This window comes from Mesoplodon mirus, assembly GCF_964341445.2.
Source record: "Mesoplodon mirus genome assembly, chromosome: 1".
NCBI lineage: Eukaryota > Metazoa > Chordata > Mammalia > Artiodactyla > Ziphiidae > Mesoplodon > Mesoplodon mirus.
This window is the reverse complement of record NC_138976.1, coordinates 24,204,936-24,222,852: the sequence shown is the minus strand read 5'-3', so window position 1 is coordinate 24,222,852 and position 17,917 is coordinate 24,204,936. Positions and strand designations below refer to the sequence as shown.

The 17,917-nt window shown below is 51.6% G+C and overlaps 1 protein-coding gene across 1 annotated transcript in view; it reads right to left on the bottom strand.

The window, feature by feature from the left end:
• Positions 1-17,389, bottom strand: part of CCDC180 (coiled-coil domain containing 180) — a 56,091-nt gene extending 38,702 nt beyond the window's left edge. The window contains exons 1-12 of the mRNA XM_082638122.1: positions 17,353-17,389; positions 16,981-17,089; positions 15,399-15,589; positions 12,544-12,632; positions 11,368-11,477; positions 10,233-10,361; positions 10,024-10,134; positions 9,809-9,904; positions 7,533-7,696; positions 6,054-6,173; positions 2,415-2,494; positions 223-311 (exon numbers count right to left, since the gene is read on the bottom strand). Coding sequence (XP_082494248.1) covers positions 223-311; positions 2,415-2,494; positions 6,054-6,173; positions 7,533-7,696; positions 9,809-9,904; positions 10,024-10,134; positions 10,233-10,361; positions 11,368-11,477; positions 12,544-12,632; positions 15,399-15,589; positions 16,981-17,049 — 1,248 coding nt within the window. The 5' untranslated portion in view covers positions 17,050-17,089; positions 17,353-17,389. The remainder of the gene's footprint in view (positions 1-222; positions 312-2,414; positions 2,495-6,053; positions 6,174-7,532; positions 7,697-9,808; positions 9,905-10,023; positions 10,135-10,232; positions 10,362-11,367; positions 11,478-12,543; positions 12,633-15,398; positions 15,590-16,980; positions 17,090-17,352) is intronic.
• Between the last annotated feature and the right edge of the window lie 528 nt (positions 17,390-17,917).

Sequence of the window (17,917 nt, the reverse complement as noted above, 5' to 3'; positions counted from 1 at the left end):
AAAACTTTGTCCGTGGGGTCAGGGAAGGCTTCCTGGAGGAGGTCACGTTGGGGGCCACTGAGGGGTAGGTGGGAACAGCTGGGGAGAAGAGGGTCCAGGCTGAGGGAACAGCTTCAGAATGCCCAGAGGCCAGCGTGGAGGGAAAGCAGGGGGTGCGGGCTGGAGAGGGGCAGGGGCATGACCTGTGCTCCTCTCCTCAGACGGGTCAGGAGGGGCACCCACCTTGCACTTCTGCACTTGGGCCAGGCACTCCTGCCAGGTCTTCTCATACTGCAAGCGGATCCGCGTCATGCAGTCCACGTGGTAGGCATCTCCATAGGTGGAAAAAAGACATCAGCAGCTCTTCCAGAAGAAGAGGGGAGGTTGGGAAGAGGAGTTTCCCCATCGCTCAGGGAAGAGGCTTCTCCCCAGCTAAGTGCCTCAATAGTGGGGATAATTTAGTTCAGGGGCTGCTATCTCCCTTGCCTCAAAGTTCCCAACACCCCAAGATAAGGACCTCAAATAAGGAGCCACCTTTTTCTGTTCTGACCCTAATTCTTGACTCAGTTTTGAGGCTGGTGAAACTCTTTTGGGGGAGTTGCACCAAGTCACAAAACAGTAACCAGGTGCAAATTAAGGAGTGTTTACAGATCATGTCTGTGGTGAACCCCTTAAGAAGCGAATGGACCAGCAGAACATTCCAAAGCTGATGGACTGATTGATTGACTGATCTTCTCCTCTTCCTCCGCCCTACTGTTTCTGGTTTATAGTCACCTCAGTGTATCTCTTGGTGTCTAAGATAAGGAACTGAAGTTTAATGTTCCTGGCAGTTCTAGAAACTGAAAGATAACACAAAGATTGTGTGGTGGTTGTTCCTTGACAAGGGCTGGGAGGAGGGCAGGCTGAATGGCAGTTAGAACACTGGGGAGGGGAGGGCTTCCCTGGTAGCGCAGTGTTTGAGAGTCCGCCTGCTGATGCAGGGGACGCAGGTTCGTGCCCTGGTCCGGGAAGATCCCACATGCCGCGGAGCGGCTGGGCCCGTGAGCCATGGCCGCTGGGCCTGCGCGTCCGGAGCCTGTGCTCCGCAGCGGGAGAGGCCACAACAGTGAGAGGCCTGCGTACCGCAAAAAAAAAAAGAACACTGGGGAGGGTAGATGTGTAGTGGAACTGGTGAGGAGAGGCCATAAGCTGGTTTCTCCCATCCCCAAGGCCGCTGCCTAGGCCAGCACACCTCCACCCTTCCTATGAAGTCACTATGATGAAGCCCCCCCAGGTCTCTGTGCTTCTGTTCCTGTACCCCTCTGATCCGTTCCCCCCTCTAACCTTATCACTCCCAGCTCAGAACCTTCCACTGGGTTCCCACTGCTTTTAGGATAAAGTTCAGCCTTTTGCACATGGCCACATGGCCAGCACAGTCTGGCCCTCTGGCATCTTCCAGCCTCGCCTGCCACCTTCTCCTTTCCCTGAAGGCCCCAGCTCTGTCTGACCTCTCAGCCTCCCCACGTACTAGTCTTCCGGCTTAGAAAGCTCCCCTGACCCCTGGACCTGGCTACCTTGTACTTGCCTTGCAGGTCTCAACTGGATGATCACTTCCTTGGCACTGACCTTACTGGGTTGCCTCAAAGGAGACTGAAATATTGTATTGAATATATCTTCTAGAGCAAGACTTGGCAAACTCTGCTAGATAGTAATATTTCCAGCTTTGAGAGCCATACAGTCTCTGCTGCAACCACTCATCTCTGCTGTTATAGAGCAGAAGCAGCCAGAGACAGTATGTAAACAAATGAGTGGAGCTGTGTCCCAATGAACCTTATTTACTAACGGGCAGTGGCCCATGGGCTGGAGTTTGAGGACCCTGGTTATAGAGAATTTCTAAACATTACTATTTATTCTTGAGCACTGAGTAAGCCAGGCACTGAACTATGACTGGACTGCAGGATTGCACGTGATTCTTACATCAACCCCATGAGGTAGGTACCTTTATTACTCCTCTTGAGATTCCTATTTTATGGAGGAGGAATTTGAGGCCAAGAGAGGCCATGACTTCCCCTAGGTCCCAGAGTGGGGACAGTGCACCTCATACATCCAGGATCTGGCCCCTGAGCCGTCCTCATAGGTGGTCCTTGGAGCCATCCCTCTGGCTCCATGCTGTGGTCAGGGGTCAGAGTGTGGGACCAGCTGGACAGTGACTTGGGAGGTGGGGGGAGGAGGAGGGGCTCTGCCAGGCAAGGTCTGGGGGTCCGAGATAAACCCTCAGAGCTTACTCTTCTCTCCACACCCCAACCCTTCTTCCCCAAGAGGGACTTGCCACCTACTCCTGAGTTTATAACAGACTCTCACATAAATGACCGGCTGACAGACTGAAGCTGCTACAATGCTACTACTTGAGCAGAGTTCTGGCGACATTCAAGTGGGATCCCACAAACCTCACTCACCGAGGTGCTCATTCAGGGAGTTGAGAGTAGAACGCCATTCAGTCAGCTGAGCTTTGCTGTAATTGGGGGGCAGGAGGTCACTGGGGAAGGAAGATGTGACACGTGAGCCATACTTGAATAAAACATTCACTTACCAAAATTGGTAGCATCTTCAAGGAACACGGGTCTAGGGAAGTATCTACGTAAATACCGATGAAATGGGTGACTGTTGGGGATTTCCTGGTGCCAAAAGCATACCTCTTGAAAAGGTCTAATAACATTATTGAGCCTGTTACTTAGAAAATAAAACTGAATTTTCCTAATGGAAAAAAACAAATGGTTATCACACAACCCAGGAAGCTACTTTGAGGAACCTAATGAGAGATAACAATATAAAATGCATACAAAGTTTACGCATTAAGACAGTTGCTTAACTACTGTTTATAAACACTCAAAAAATCAAAAACAACCTTCATTCCAACAATAGGGAATTGTCTAAATAAAATACATGAATTCTCTTCTGTAGTCACTAAAAAGAGTGTAGCAGATTGAAAAATGGTCAGTATTGTTAGGTCCTCCCACCAGCAGGTGGAGTCTATTTTTCCACCCCTGGATCTAGGCTTGGCCCTGAGATTTGCTTTGGCCAAGGGGACACTAGCAACCATGACACAGAAAAGGTTTGGGGAAAGGGCTTACGCATTCCGCTTGCCCTCTCTTGCTGTAGGGAGCTCTTCTGCCAGCACCACCACCATGGCTACAAGCCTGGATTAGCCTCCTGGAGGCTGAGGGAGCAAGTGGAGAGAGGCCCCAGCTGCCCCAGCTGATGCTCCAGACACGGGAGTGAGGCCATCCAGCCCAGCCACAGGGAACTGCTTGGCCAGCTCACAGAATCATGAGAAGCAAAAAATGATTGTTGCTTTAAGCCACTAAGGAAGTTACAGGTGGTGTTTAGTGATGTGGAAAAATGCATATGACATGCTATTTACTGTCCAAACCAGGACATTTTGCCAGTGAAAGGGGGATGCGATTAACAATTATGTCAGGACAAGACGTGTAACCCAGGATGGTCTTGGGCAGCCCCCTCATAGTGGGACAGTAAAGAGCAAAAGGTAGGTACAAGAGTGTGCAGTGCATAATCTCAAGTCTAAACATTGCACTAAACGCAATGTGGCATCCTAGATTGGGTCCTGGAACAGAAAAAGGACATTAGTGGAAAAACTGGTGAAATCCCAAAAAGTCTGGTGCTTACTTAATGGGAATGCATCAAAGTTAATTTCTTAGTGTTGACAAGTGTCCACTGGCAGTGTAAGGTGACAACATCAGGGAAATTGGATTAGGAGTATACAGGAATTCTGTGTATTATCTTTGTAACTTTTCTGTAAATCTAACATTACTCCAAAATGCAAATTTTATTTTTAAAAACTATTTTAAAATTACATGCACATATACGTACTGAGTCCAGGAAAATCCATGGGGATTCTCCTGGGATTTTTGGATAACTCCCTCTTGGGGCCATGGCAATCTTAATAAGACTCCCCACCCCTCTGCCATCATTGTCCACAAGCCTGCAGAGGGCCTGGCATGCGCCAAAACAAGGATCCTCGCCGGACATCTGGGGCTCTGGGTTTACAGAGGAAGGCCTGGAGCTCTGGGCAGGGATGGGACGTGGGCACTACGTGTGATCCCATATGAGGCAGTTCCATGGAACAGCTCCTCGGGCTTGATTAGAAGGCTCCCTAGCAGCCGCTGACAGGTCAAGGAAACATAGGTGGTGTCTACACAGTGTGCTTTGTGGGAGCTGTCCAGACCTCTTTGCACAAACACCACAAACCCAAACCTTCGCTCGACACTCACTGGAATTCTGTGATCAAGGCTTTGCAACTTTAAGTTGTGTGTTTAAGCATTGTGTTTGCAATGCTTCCAGACAGTGGGATTATGTCCTGACTTCACCTTTTTATATATTCCCACTGCTGGGTCCTATGTCCTATAAATGTGCTCTTGCCTCTGATTTCTTAGAATTGCCCCCACCTTCCTCCAGGCCAGGTCATATCACACACCCAGCTCCATGCTCTGCCTGCAGACACTGCCATTATACAGTGCGTTCCAGCTTTGGCCAGAAGCATCAATGAATGCATTTTTCTCCAGGTCTTTGGCCCTGTCTCTCCCCTCCACTCAGGCAGCAGTCAGCCCCACATTCACAGCCTGTATGAGGGATGTGGTGGGGCATAAAAGACATCAGCCTAAAAATCTTTCTGCATTTTGTTTGCAAAAGTCTAAGTTCTTAGGAGAGTCGAGAATATTGTTGAGGAGAAGGCATTTGTGGGAGTGGGCTGAGAGCCCTGGGGAGGAGGAGGACGCTGGGGACCAGGACTGTCTCCTTACCTAAAGAAAGGGGCTAGGGGGAGGTGCAGACACAGCAGGATGGCGGCTGCCTGGCAGTGCCAGCCTGGCAGTAGCACCAGCCTACTTCCTGGTGGCACCGTGGGAGCAGCTGCAAGACCCACATCTCTGGACAGCAACGGTTGCCTGGGTGTGAGGACTCGGGGGCTCAGAGCGGCCTCCTCAAGATTCCTTCGTCCAACAGTCTGGAAGCAGCAGCAGTTGCCCAGCTGCATGTGTGTGGACCAAACTCTGATGACCAGACTCCCACTACCAGGCCTGGCTTTGGGTGGGATTCCGTAACTTTCCCTCAGTGGACAGGATCCCCAAGAAAGGCTAAGTTTTGCTCAGCTTTATGAACAAGGACTCAGAGTCCGAAATAAGTGGAGTCAGAGAAAACAACAAAAGCACTTTTCCTTGTGTTGAGATTTTTATCCACGTTGTTAATTTCACACTGCATGAAAATGTGGCTGCACATGGGGCAGGAGATGCCAAACCTGAGGGAGTCCTTCTGGCTCACGTTGTGGGGGTCCTAATAGTCATTTATGTCCCAGGAGAACTTGAGCTCTGTGGTGGGGAGACGGGAAGAACCTGCATCCCAGCGTCCAATGAGGGACCATCTCAACATCCAAGGGACCAAGGAGGTGCACGGGTCCCAACACATGAAATGTCTTTGCCTTGCAGGGCCACACAGGCTCCATCCTGCTGCTAAGGGTGGATGCTACAGGCTCCCCAGACGGTGGGCTTCCAGGGTCTAGAACATTCAGTATGCCCCTTCCAAAGAGCTTATCATGGGATCAGAGCTGGACCCAGGTCTGAGGGAAGCATCCACAGCCTCTGACAGGTCCCTGTCTGATGGCAGCAGCCTCCTCATCAACCTCCGAGCCTTCAGCTTCATTCATACCCCTCTACCCACCCTCCAAACTGCAGAGCTGATGGAGTCACTCCGCTCCCCACTGCCCTCAGGAAAAGTCTAGCCCCTGACCTGGCCCCTCCTTCCCCCGCTCCCCTCCGACCTCGCCCCTGCCATTACCCCCTTCCAAGCTCTTTGGCAGAGCCACACTAAACTTCTTTCTGCAGCAAATGTGTCATGTGCCCTGCTGCCACTGGGGCGGGGACACCCCAGAACATGGACCCAGGCAACCAGCCCAGGACCAGAGAACTGGGAGATGGCCGGGTCTGGAGGACACCTCAGAAGAAAGTTCAACGCTGAGGACTGTGCCTGCCTCCCCCATGGACCCCCCGAAAGGTGCCCCTCCCCAGCGGCCCCTCCTTCTGTACCAGATGGTGAAGAGATGGTCCAGCTGCTTTTGCTGCAGGGCGCTCTGGTTCTTAAACATGGTCTCCAGCTCCATCTGCACAGCTGGAGGAGTCTGGATCCTTTCACTGTCCATGAACTCACTGGGCGTCCAGACACGTCGGCACCATGCAGAGGAGGGGAGGGGCAAGGTGGATGGGAGAGAAGGGATGAGACCCACGGTAAGAACGTGCAGAACCCTAGCACCCGGACACCACTCCCAGCCCCTTCCCCTCCATCCGGGCCTCTGAGGAAAGGAGGGAAGAAAGAGAGGGAAGGAGAGCGGGGGAAAGAAGAATGGAGGGACCAGCAGGCACAGATCAGGTGTGGGGCCTGACTGCCGCCTCCAGCTCTGTGACCTTGGGCAAGTGGCCCCCGCTGAATCTCAGTTTCCTCTTCTGTAATGGAGCTAATGACAGTACCTTCCTCAAGGAGTACTTGTGAGGACCCAGCAAGATAATGTGAGCAAAGCCCTTAGCACCATGCCTGGCTCCTGGGAAATGCCCAGGAGATGTCAGCTCCTGCCATCACTGCCGATGATGATTACTGACATCTTAACAACCTCCCAAGCCTAAGCCCAGGCCAAGACCAGGCACTTTCCATACAGCATCTTGTTGACCATCACTGAAACCCTATCACCAGTTCATCACAACACCTGCAGAAAAAGGCTCTGTATGTTCAAGCCCTTGACCAAGGTCACAGGGAAAGTACAGGTGCAGCCAGACCTCAATGCACTTTTCCTTCCTCCCCAGCGTCAGACTCTGGTGCTCTCCATCTAGAAATACGGGCGTACAGATGGGCCTCCCACCCACACGGCTACAGCACAGACAGACACTCTTTGGTGTCCTCAGACATCTTGGTCCCAAGAGTCCCTTTCTTAGCAAAAGAAAGCCTTCCTTATTGGCCAAAAGCTCCAGGACCCTTGTGTCAGTATTAACAAAAGTGCCATCTGGTGGAGGAAGCTTGGAGATGGGCCCTCTCTTCACCCTGCCTCCCATGGGTAAAACCTGCTACCACAGGGTGGGAAGTGTCCCAAGCCTGAGGGATGGCCATTCTCCTTGGCCCAGTAATAGTAAAGAGTGGACAGTGGGCAGATAATCAGACTAACATTTTCAAACAATTTGTACAGTGCTCAGAAAATGCTTATGAGAAAATGTGTACGAAGAAAATAAGATACAAATCTACATACGCAGTATGGGTCTAAAAAAGCCTGGGAGAAAATATACCAAATATCAGCTGTGCTTCTCACTGTGGTGAGGAATTAATGGTGATTTTTAATTTCGTCCTTATACTTTTATCTATTTTGACTTTTAAAAAAGAGCACCTATTACTTTTACCACCAGAAAAAGCAAGAGCATTTTAAAGTAACAACAAAGGGAGGGAGAATGTGCCCCCCTCGCCCGCCTATGCTGCCGCCCAGGGGGGCAGGGGGAGAGCCTCGGGTGGGGTGGGCAGCCACCAACCTGAAACCCTGCACCAGGTCCTCCTTCTTGAGAGCCTTCCAGGCATCCAACAGGCCCTGCCAGCGGCGGTGGCCATCGAGCTCCTGCTGCAGCGTGGCCTCCATCAGGTTGACGAACAGCTGGGCGAGGGCCCTCCGGTTGCCCAGCAGGGCGTGGTTTATGATCTGCAGTCACAGGTGGGCAGGCTCTAGATAGAGCGGGGGCTCTCCAAGGTCAGAACAGGGCTCAGTTGGAGAGGGGGCTGGTGAGCTGCGGGCCGAGGGCCGAGCAGGGCCGTGGCAGCGTCTGAGGAGTACTGTGGGGTCGCTGGGCACTCAAGGAAGCTGCCTGGGGCTCAGCAGCTACAGACATAACAAGGGTCTTCCCTGAAGGCTTAACCATGACCATGTGAGTTTCAAGCCAGCTCCAAGGCCACCTCAGTTTGTTTGTTTAAAAAGGTGATTCTAAGTTCACTGGAGTTAAGCACTTCAGCAGGCTTTCAGTGTTTAACTGTTTTTTTAATAAATTTGTTCCAAAAGCAGAGTGCTCATGCTACCAGGGACCAGCCACATACGGTTGTGATGAGAACCAGTACCCAATCACCAAATGAGATCAGAGCTAGGACATTCTTTGGCAGTCCTCCCAGCGGACCTCACCAGGGCACCTTTGGCATGGCAGTCGGGATGATTCTTCACTGTGTGACACTGTTCTGCCATTTAGCCTCTCCACCCCCTGAAATGAGAGCAGCCTCTCCCAAGTCCCCCAAGGACTGGGACAGCCAAAAATGCCCCACGCATGTCCCAAAGCCCTCTATGCACTGCCCTGGGGCAAGGGTGAGAACCGCCAAGCTCAGCAGGCAGAAATTTCAGTAACAATTTTCACTGCAAGCTGAGGTTTGATGCCGGCTGTTCCCAGCTGGGGGGCATTGGCAAGTATCTCCTGAACCTCCAATTCCACAGTCATAATGTAAAGATGATGCCATTTACAGCACAAGGAATTGGTGAAGTTAAATGAGATAGATGCACACAGAGCAAGTAGGAAGCACCAGTTGTTATGCACACAATAAACACAGGAAAGTCAAATGCCGAAACATAAGTGGGACACTGTTAACTCTGACTCCCCTAATCGATCAAATGGTTCAAAGTTAGGAACTCCTGCTTGTCTCAAAATGAGAGCGGCCACTGCTGCGTCCTCTTACGTCATCCTCCCACCAAGTACTGGTGTTTAAGTATCACTATCCTCATTTTTTTTTTTTTTTTTTTTGCGGTACACGGGCCTCTCACTGTTGTGGCCTCTCCCGTTGCGGAGCACAAGCTCGGGACACGCAGGCTCAGCAGCCATGGCTCACGGGCCCAGCCGCCCCACGGCATGTGGGATCTTCCCGGACCGGGGCACGAACCCGTGTCCCCTGCATCAGCAGGCGGACTCTCAACCACTGGGAAGCCCTCACTATCCTCATTTTATGGACATGGAGTTCCAGGTGCCAGGGCTGAGTAATTTCAGGAACTTTCATGTCTGGGCAGTGGAGAGGGGGGTCTGTGCTCACTCTCTGTCTGTGCTTTGTCCAGGACCCCAAGGCACAGACCTGGGCTGGAGTCCATCTGTGATTCTGAACACTGTACTCCTTCTACCCTGCATGCTGCCAGGAGGCCCATTAACCGGCAAGCCCAGCTTTCTGTACAGGACCTAGAAACCTATACAAGAGAATGTACCTCTGAGTAGCCAAAAGAAGTGTCCCTTCATGAACAACCTTGATTTTCTTGTATTTTTTTTATCCCAAAGAAAGCATTTGGAGGAGGCTGAGGGTGTGGACAGAGAAGCAGTGGGGACAGAGCCAGAGGAGCAGGCATGGTTCAGCAACAGACAGACAGCAGGAGGAAAGACAAGAACCACTAGAAAAACTAGACATACAGAGCATGCTGAGGCCACTTATGAGTGCACACACCACCCTGAGACCACAACAGTTGTGAGCTCACGCCTCTGTCTTGTAGCACACATAGCATTGCCCACGGTAGCTGAGACACGGCCCCGTAGGTGCTCCTAAAATCAGCATTGGTCACACTGACGACACAGTATTCGGTTAACTGGCAGAGAACATGGCAGGGAAGTATAAAATGTACTAGAGAGATTTCTATTGAAAATACTTAACAAAGACTCTAGTTCTGAACTCAAGTAGCCAACCTGAGTTACTTGGAAATGTTATATATGAGAAGCCCATCATTCCTGAGACCCAGGCTCTAGGGCATCCTGGGGTCCTGCTCCCGCGGGCTCATCCCCTGCACGTGAAAACCACTCACCATGGCTTCTTTATTGATCAGCCTGTACACGTCGGGCTGCGTGAGGTAGGAAGTTTTCTCTATGATTTCCACATATTTCTTCAACACACTTTTTAGCTAGAAATGACAAGGCACCACGGTGAGTGACTCCCTTCTCCTGGAGAACTAAAAACAGGTGATGACTCATAAATCCCACAAGTGAAAATCACCAAGAGCACATCTGGAGGCCAACTCACTTTGTCTGCCCGGGAGAACTCAAGCGAGTGCAGCGTTTTGTCCAGCTCCTCGATCTCCTGCTTCTGGAGCAGGAACTTCTCGGCCACCTGATCCCGCAGCTCCAACAGGGTCTGTGCCAAGAAGTTTGGGTCAGGCTGGGAGAACAGGTGGCAGGGAAGAAAGGAGCAGGACGCAGGTAGGGCGGGTCCCGCCACGAGGGGACCCCTACTTGGATGGTGTAGTCTTCAAGGTTGTTGTCGTTTTCCACCTTTTCGAAGAGATTGTTGATGTCTTCGTCAGACTCAGCCAGCTTTTTTAAAAGAAGGGTTCCTGGCTCCAAGATGAGAGGTTCCATTTCCTATAACGGGCCAGGAGGGCGAGGGCTACGGTATCAACACCCCTGGGACAGGAAGGACCCCCCCCCCAACCCTATAATAGGGAAGTGCCAGCTGTGGTCCTCTCACAAAAACAGTAACTCTTACCTAGACCTAAAGAGTTCAGGTTTACTAATTGTTCACAGCCAGAGCACTAGGGCAGCACTATTCGGGACACACATCATGTGTGAGCCCTTGTCCTCAGACTCACTTGGTGCTCATCATAGCCTGCAAAGTACGTGCTGACCTTATGCCTGGTCCATGGTTGGAGCTCAACAAATATTCATTAAAGAAGTGGCCAGTGAAATAATTCCAAGAGTACCTCAGATGAGGAAACTGAGGCTCAGTTCGGTTGTGTGACCAAAGCCACTGAGCTCATGGTGACACCAGAGCTCAAGTCCAGTTGGGATATATTAGGAAAGTGATAAGCTGGCCGGGAGAGCACCTTCTTGGTGCTTTGGGTCTACTACCAGCTCCCAGAATCCAGGGAACTCAGGGAGAAAGTGGTGAGTGTGATCCGGGGCCCAGAGAGGACCTGAAAGGGCAAAGAAGGGTCTCATTTAGGCAATATTCCAGGGATTAGTCTGGTTAGAGGTCTCTGGAGAGGAACAGTGACCCAATTGAGGGTAGTGCCTAAGGGTCAGGCCGTTTGGCCCCTTGTTAGTAGGACTGAGCAGGGAGATCAAAGACTGGGCTTTAGCATCAGATCCAGAGTCCAGTTCCCACGTGGCCCTTACGTGCCAAATCAGGGAGGACTTTCTCGGCCTCACCTATAAACTGGAGGTTATAACAGTACCTGACATATAGAGTTCTTCTCATAATCAGAACTTGTAGCAAGCCATCCAAACATGGCTACTATGATTCTGTCTACACCTGGTGAGCCACTGAGGACCTGGGAGGAGGGGCGGTGGGCGGTGGGCGCTGTGCGGAGTCCACCCTCCCCTTGGAACGGTCCAGGAACAGAAGACAAGCGAGAGGGAGAATTCTCACCATCCCAATCTGATCGATCTCCTCCTTAAAGCTCGCTAGAGCACTCTCATAGCCCCTCCTCTTGTAAGCCTCTAGCTCTTGAAGGGTGATGGTGCTGCTCCTCTCAGGAACTGGGGGAGAACAACGGAGGTGATGAGGTTGCCCTCAGAGCTCCAAGGCGAGGTCAGAGTACCCAGGAAAAGACAGCAAGGCAGCAAGTGCCTGGGTTCAGGAGATGGCCCCCCAAAGCAGGCCAGCAGTGTCAGAGACTTAAGGAAAAAGAACATGGTCCCTAAGTGCTGTAGGGGATTAAGTCTTGCATATACAGTTAAATGCTCAAAAAAAGTTCCAAATGGTATGTATAGAATAGGAACATTTAGGGTTTTTTTTTTAAGTTTTATAGAAGAAAATACATACACAGATAAGAATTACCAACACTTATCAGCACTTACCATTCACCAGGTATTGTTCTAAATCAGTTACTCCTCAGGATGAAGCCAAGAGGCAGGTTCTATTACCGGCCCCATCCTACAAGTGAGGACACTCAGGCATGGGGATCCAAGACCAAAGGCAGTCAGAGGCTCGGCAGGGGTTGGCACGTGGGCCCTCTGCTCTAGGGTCTGTGAGCTCACCCTGCGCTCTGCTGTCCTCTGAATACAGGTGGGACCCGGGACACTATGTGGTTTCATGGGCGGTGGGCACTCTTCGGCGGAGAAAGGGTGCTATTGGGAAGGCGGAGTTTTCACCTTCTGCTTTATCTCCTTCCTTTATCTATAGTGAGTATGTATTACTTTTTTAATTACAAAGAAAAAGAGCCTCCATATCTAGATAAAGTCAAACCAGGGTAATGTGATACAGATTGAAAAACCCTCCTGTGAAATCACAGAAGAGCAAGCTACATCCTTTACCAAATGGTTTCATCAGGAAATGCTAACTGTGCAGGCAGCCCCTCCTCCCCCCCAAGCTCCCTGTGCTGGGGAGAAGGTTCAGGGGAGGTTCAGGGGAAACGCTTGGGAGGCAAAGGCCCAGGAGAGAGGGGCGGGGCGGAGAGGTGGGTTCCGGGGAAGGCCCTCTATGATGCTGAGCAGAGGAACAGCGGGACCTTCAGGTGCTTCTACGTTAGTGCTTCCAGGAGCTCCCCACAGAGCGCTCTCTGGCCCAGGCCATGCCCGCCCTCACGTCTGAACATCGGCTCACCGGGAGTGTCTGGGAGGCCCCGCACTTCTCTGGCAGCAATGCTGTTCTCACTCTCTTGAGCTTTTTCCTTCTTGGCTATTTCCTTTTCCCTGAGGCACAAGCAGAGGAAAACAATAACCAACACCCCCCGCCACACACCCCACCCTGCTCCCCTCCAGGGTAGCTCTGGGTCTCCAGAGACACACCCTGGGAATTGGTAAGTCTGGGCCCACTGATTGCAAAATGCCCTGAGGATGTGCCCCAACAAACACTGCCTGGGCATCTGCTGCCAGCAGACACCACAGTCCTCAGATGAGAAGCTGGGGTCTGCCCTCAGGGATCTTGCTCCATTCTGGCTGCACAAGTGTGAGTGGTGGGCAGGAGCCATTTTCCACATGTGGAAACTGAGGGCCACAAGGGGCCTGGCCAACCTGGGAAAGCCAGACTGGGGCTAAGCATTCAGCACGCTCCTCATTTGCTTCTTCAACAACCCATCCTATGAGGCAGCCAGGGTGACCCCGTTGTCCAGGATGGGGGATGAGGGAGGGAAGTCACTGGACAAAGTGGCGCTGGGATTCCCAGATCCCTGCATGTGACGCCAAGGTCCATGGTTCATGGGGTCTGGGTGTGGGAGGAGAGAGCTGGGATCCCAGGACAAACTATCTCAGTAGGGAGGACCAGGTGGGTGAGCATGACCTCAGCTTTGGAATAAAAATCCCTTAATGTGCTGTCCACAGGGCAAGCGTCACAGAAATGCAGTTCTCAGTGACGCCTGCCATTCCTCGGGGCCCTGACATGTGCAGCACTTTCCAGACTTTTTCGTATGTAGTCCTCATGGTACACCTACCACCAAGGAAGACTGCAGGGCCTGGGTGGCAGCTGATGGGGCCCAGGCTGGCCCTCCAGAGGTGGGTCTCTCAGCCTTGTCAACCAAATGCCCCTGGACTAAGGCGGCCCCACTAGAGCCCGGGTGCCCCAACTATGGGAGCTGCTAACGGCTCTGGCTTCTTGGCCACTTGTCCCAGGAACTTGGGGGCTTGGTTTACACTAGTGGTGATCTACCCGTATCCCAAGTTTCTCTTCCACCCACCAGAGGTCCTGTCCTGTGTGAATGAATGCACAAGTTGACCGGTTTGGCTGGCCAAATTTTCAAGGAGGGGACAAGGCACCCCAGAGAGGTGCCGATGCTGAGTCAGTGATCCCAGTTGCTTTGAGGGTGGCAGGGCCTGGTAGGTTATAAGCACATCTCTCTTCTTGTGTCCAAAGCAGAGCTGGCCTTGTCTGTCTGTGCCAGGAAGCCAGCACAACGCCAGCACCCTCCATGAGAAGTGCCTTTCCCCAAACAGTGTCCTGTGGGTGCCAGAGCGCCTGACTGATGTTATATCCAGTTATGGGGAGGATAGGTGGTTCTAGGCTAAACTCTGGGGAGGAGGGGACCCTCGGGAAGCACAGGGAGATGTCAGGAGTCCCTGAGTCTGGTAGAAAACAGGCCAGCTGAGAGGGGCCTGGGACCCTTGTAGGAGCCAGAGTCACAGCCAGGCTGCACAAGACTATCCTCCCAGGAGGTGGGAGGGAGTATGGTCAGGTTCCAGCTGTGTGTGCCTCTGGATCCCTGCATGGGGCATCAGGGACAGGGCTGGAGAATGCCGACCTCCAGTCTGTGCCTGGGTGGCCAGTGGGTTTGCCCAGCTGTTCAGGGTGCTGAGTGTCAGAAGCCTCAGGGGACCTTTTCCTGGGAAAACTCAAAGGGCAGGGCAGAAACTTTTACCCAGTCAATCCCTGCTCCAATGGGGGTTAAAAGGAACACAAAGGCAGATACAGCAGGACTGACTTCCTGTCCCAGAGTCCCAGACTCGAGAAGGTTTATGGCTGGTGCAGAGCTTGACGAGCCTAAGGGAAGCCCAGCTCCTGCTACATTCTCCAAAGTGCCCCGTGAGGAAGCACTTTTCCTTTTCCTTTCCGTTCCTTTCTCCCTGCTTGAGGAGTCTAAGCTCAGGGAGCTGAAATGGCATGCTCAGGAATCTCAAGTTCAATTTCTGAACTCGGAAGTTCAGAAGGAACTCCTCATCTCCCTGTCCCAACCCCACTTGCTCCCATCTCAGGGAATGGCACCTCTGCTGTCCACCCAAGCGCTCAGGCCAGAGACCTAGGACTCTCAAGAGCCCTCTCCTCCCACCCAATCTGTCACCTAGTCCCGTGGGTTCTGCCTCCAAAATAAACCTGAAGTGCCCTGTGTCCCTCTCACAGCCCCACAGAGCTTGCGTGGACTGTGGTGGCCTCCTCCCTGGCCTCCCTGCCTTTCCTTGCAACCCCCCACATTCTACACGCCGCACAACCTGAAGGCCTTAAAAATGCAAATCAGCTGGTCACTTCAGTACAGTCCAAAATACGGACTGTGGCCTGCAAACCTCTCCTGGCCTCATCTCCCACTCCTCTCCGCAGGCCCGCTGACTTCTTCAGCCTTCTGGAACAGATAAGCCGGTACTGTCTCAGAGCCCTGCTCCATGTTTCCTTTCCTCATCCTCTCATCTCAGCTGAGGCCTCTCCTCAGACAGCTTTCCTGACTCCTGTCCCACCACCCTGTCCTTGGTGTCAGAGCCTTCCCCCCTTTGGGGAGACCTGCTTATTTATGTACTGTTGAAGCCTCAAGTTCCAGGAGGTTGGGATCTGCATACCCAGTGCCCAGTGAGGGAGAGGGCGGAAGACAGGGAGAAGCAAACAATCCTGCAAAGTAGCTGTTATTACCTCTCTCTCTCAGGGGAGGTACCTGGGACTTCATACCTATCTGGTACTCATCTTGTGTGAGCTCTTTTTGAGTTTTTGAAAATTCTGACCACCCCTAATGTGTGGGATGTGGCCTGGACAGCAGGACCTACCTGTAGAGAACAGGGTTTTCTGTGACCCAGTCATTGGGTAGGCTGTGCACCCACTTCCGCTGTCGAGGAGACATCATCTCCCCTTCACGAATATCCATCTTCTTCATCAAGAGCTTCCTGCCATCCTTTGGGGCCATGGAACGCTCCATAGCTCGCTTCCTGGTCGCTTCCAGGGAGCGGACCAGCTTTACCTAAATCCAGGAAGATCCAGGTTAGGGGGATCAGAACTGCAGACTTCCCAGCACCCAGGCTGACTGTGCTGTCTTAGAAGGTCACGTGGGAGCCGGCCAGCAGGAAGGCACTTTGAGGGAGGCCTGCAACCCCAGGGCACACCCCATGCAGGTGGGCTCTCCCCTCCCCATATCAGTCATTCAGCCATTTCTAGGAGGGCATCTTTTAAGAAATTTTAATGAGGACCAAGATGCTCATCCCCGCATTTATAATCATAAGGAATTGGAAAAATGGAACTGTCCAACAATAGGAGATTGGTTGAGTAAACCCAGTATGACCCTTCAGTTGAATGTTAGGAATTTATTAAAAATGAGACTTACAAAGGATTTTTTATGACATGAGGAAATGCTCAGGATATGATATACCATAAAATATATCAATTAAGAGCATAAATTAAGGGAGTTCCCTGGTGGCCCAGTGGTTAGGATTCCAGGCTTTCACTGCCGTGGCCCAGGTTCAATCCCCGGTCAGGGAACTGAGATCCCGCAAGGAGCGTGGAGGGGCAAAAAAAAAAAAAAAAAAAAAAAAAAAGTATAATTAAAATTATAACCAAAATTATACATTATAATCTCAAAACTTTAAATGTATGGAGAAATGACGAGGAGAAAATAACCCAAACGTTAAGAATGGTTGCTTCGAGGGCGCAGGATCATGTGAGTAATTCGTTCCTTTTGTTTCTTTATGCTATTATAATTTCCAAGCCTTCCACAGAGAGCATTATTTAGGGCTCAAAGTAGGAATAAAAATCCCTTTTAAATAAGCAGTACACAACTTCAAAGGAAGGGTTTGAGTCTGTGTGTTTCTTTTAAGATATTGTTTCATCTGTGCAGTTTTTTATAGATGACAAGGCAATGCCAACAACCTATATGGCGGTCAAGAGGGCATTATTACCTTAATAAATTATGGGAAGTCCTAGGTCAAAAACTAGGCAGCCACTAAACATCGTGAAGTTCGTGAATGTGCAGTGACACGGAAAGGTCTCTGGGATAATTTAACCAGGGAAAAAGTAGGTTTTAAGACACTGCTATAGAATCAAACCCAGTTTTTAAACAGAAAAATAAGAAATGCTTTCATGCTAGGTAAAAGCTCCAGGATACCCAATGGCTATTTCTGAGTAATTTAAATTAAATTAAATTAAATTAAATTTTAATTTTCTAATTTTCAGAAACAGACATTCTTATTTTGTATCCTTACATTTCAGGAGCCAATAAGAATTATTTTTAATCTAAGCAATTTCAAAGCCCTTATTTCATTAGATTCCAGACAAGGAAGTCTTCAGAGGGAGGGAAGTTTCCAGGGGGCCGGAGGGAAGGGGGGAGCAGGAAAAGGGGGAACAGAAGAATAGGCTTACCTCAGCCTCGAAGATCTGCTGGTAGAATTTCCCGCTGGGAATTTGGGTCACCTTCCCCACTGAGGACATCTTGGCCTCTGGCTGGACACCCCTGCAGGGAAGCTGTTGTCTGGGGTTTGGTCTCTATTAGACCCGGACGGATACTGACAAACCTCCCCCTACCCCTCCGAGGACAAGTCCTCCCCCGAGGACAAGGATCCCCAGGCAGACAGGCTGGCCGAGTCCACCGGGGCTGAGACTCCTCTACCCTGGGAGAAAGCATCAGGGCCCCTATCAGGCCTCAGGGTTTTTACTTTAAAAGAAGAAGAGGGGGAGGGGTGCGAAGAAGCAAAAGGGAAACAAACCTTAGGCAAGAACCTAACTCGAACTCACTGAGAAGGTCGGCTCTCCCAGCCACGCCAGGCGCAAATCTGAAATTGACTTTGGGGACAAAGAATAATAGCTATTGCTTGTGCTTCACTCTCTCAAGCTCTTCCGGGAAAAGTCTACGTGCCCAAGGTATTAGCTGGGATTTCAACCCAGCCAACCCAACTGGCGCAGAACTCGGTTCGAGAACTTCCCCCGCACCCCTCCCCCCACAACAAAGGACACCTGGGTAGGAGAACGTGGAGGGAGGGAGCTGCCTGATTCTGGCCACGCTCATTAGGCACCTACTGAATGCTGAGAAGCCCAGCAGGCTCCTCTCGCGCCTGCCCCACAAGCCCATCAAGGAGCAGGGGCAGTCTCAGGGCAGGCCCTCTAAGCTCCGCCAAGTGGAGGGAGGCCCTGCGCCCAGGGACCCGGCCGCGCCCGCACCTGCACCAGCAGAAAGCACCACTCAAGTCCAACCTCAACTGCAACGAGACACACTTGGTCTCCAAGGCAACGCAGAGGGGCGGGAGCTCCGTTGGCCCCGCCCTCACGTACTTTCCCAGGAGGCGACGGGGAGCCTCCCTGG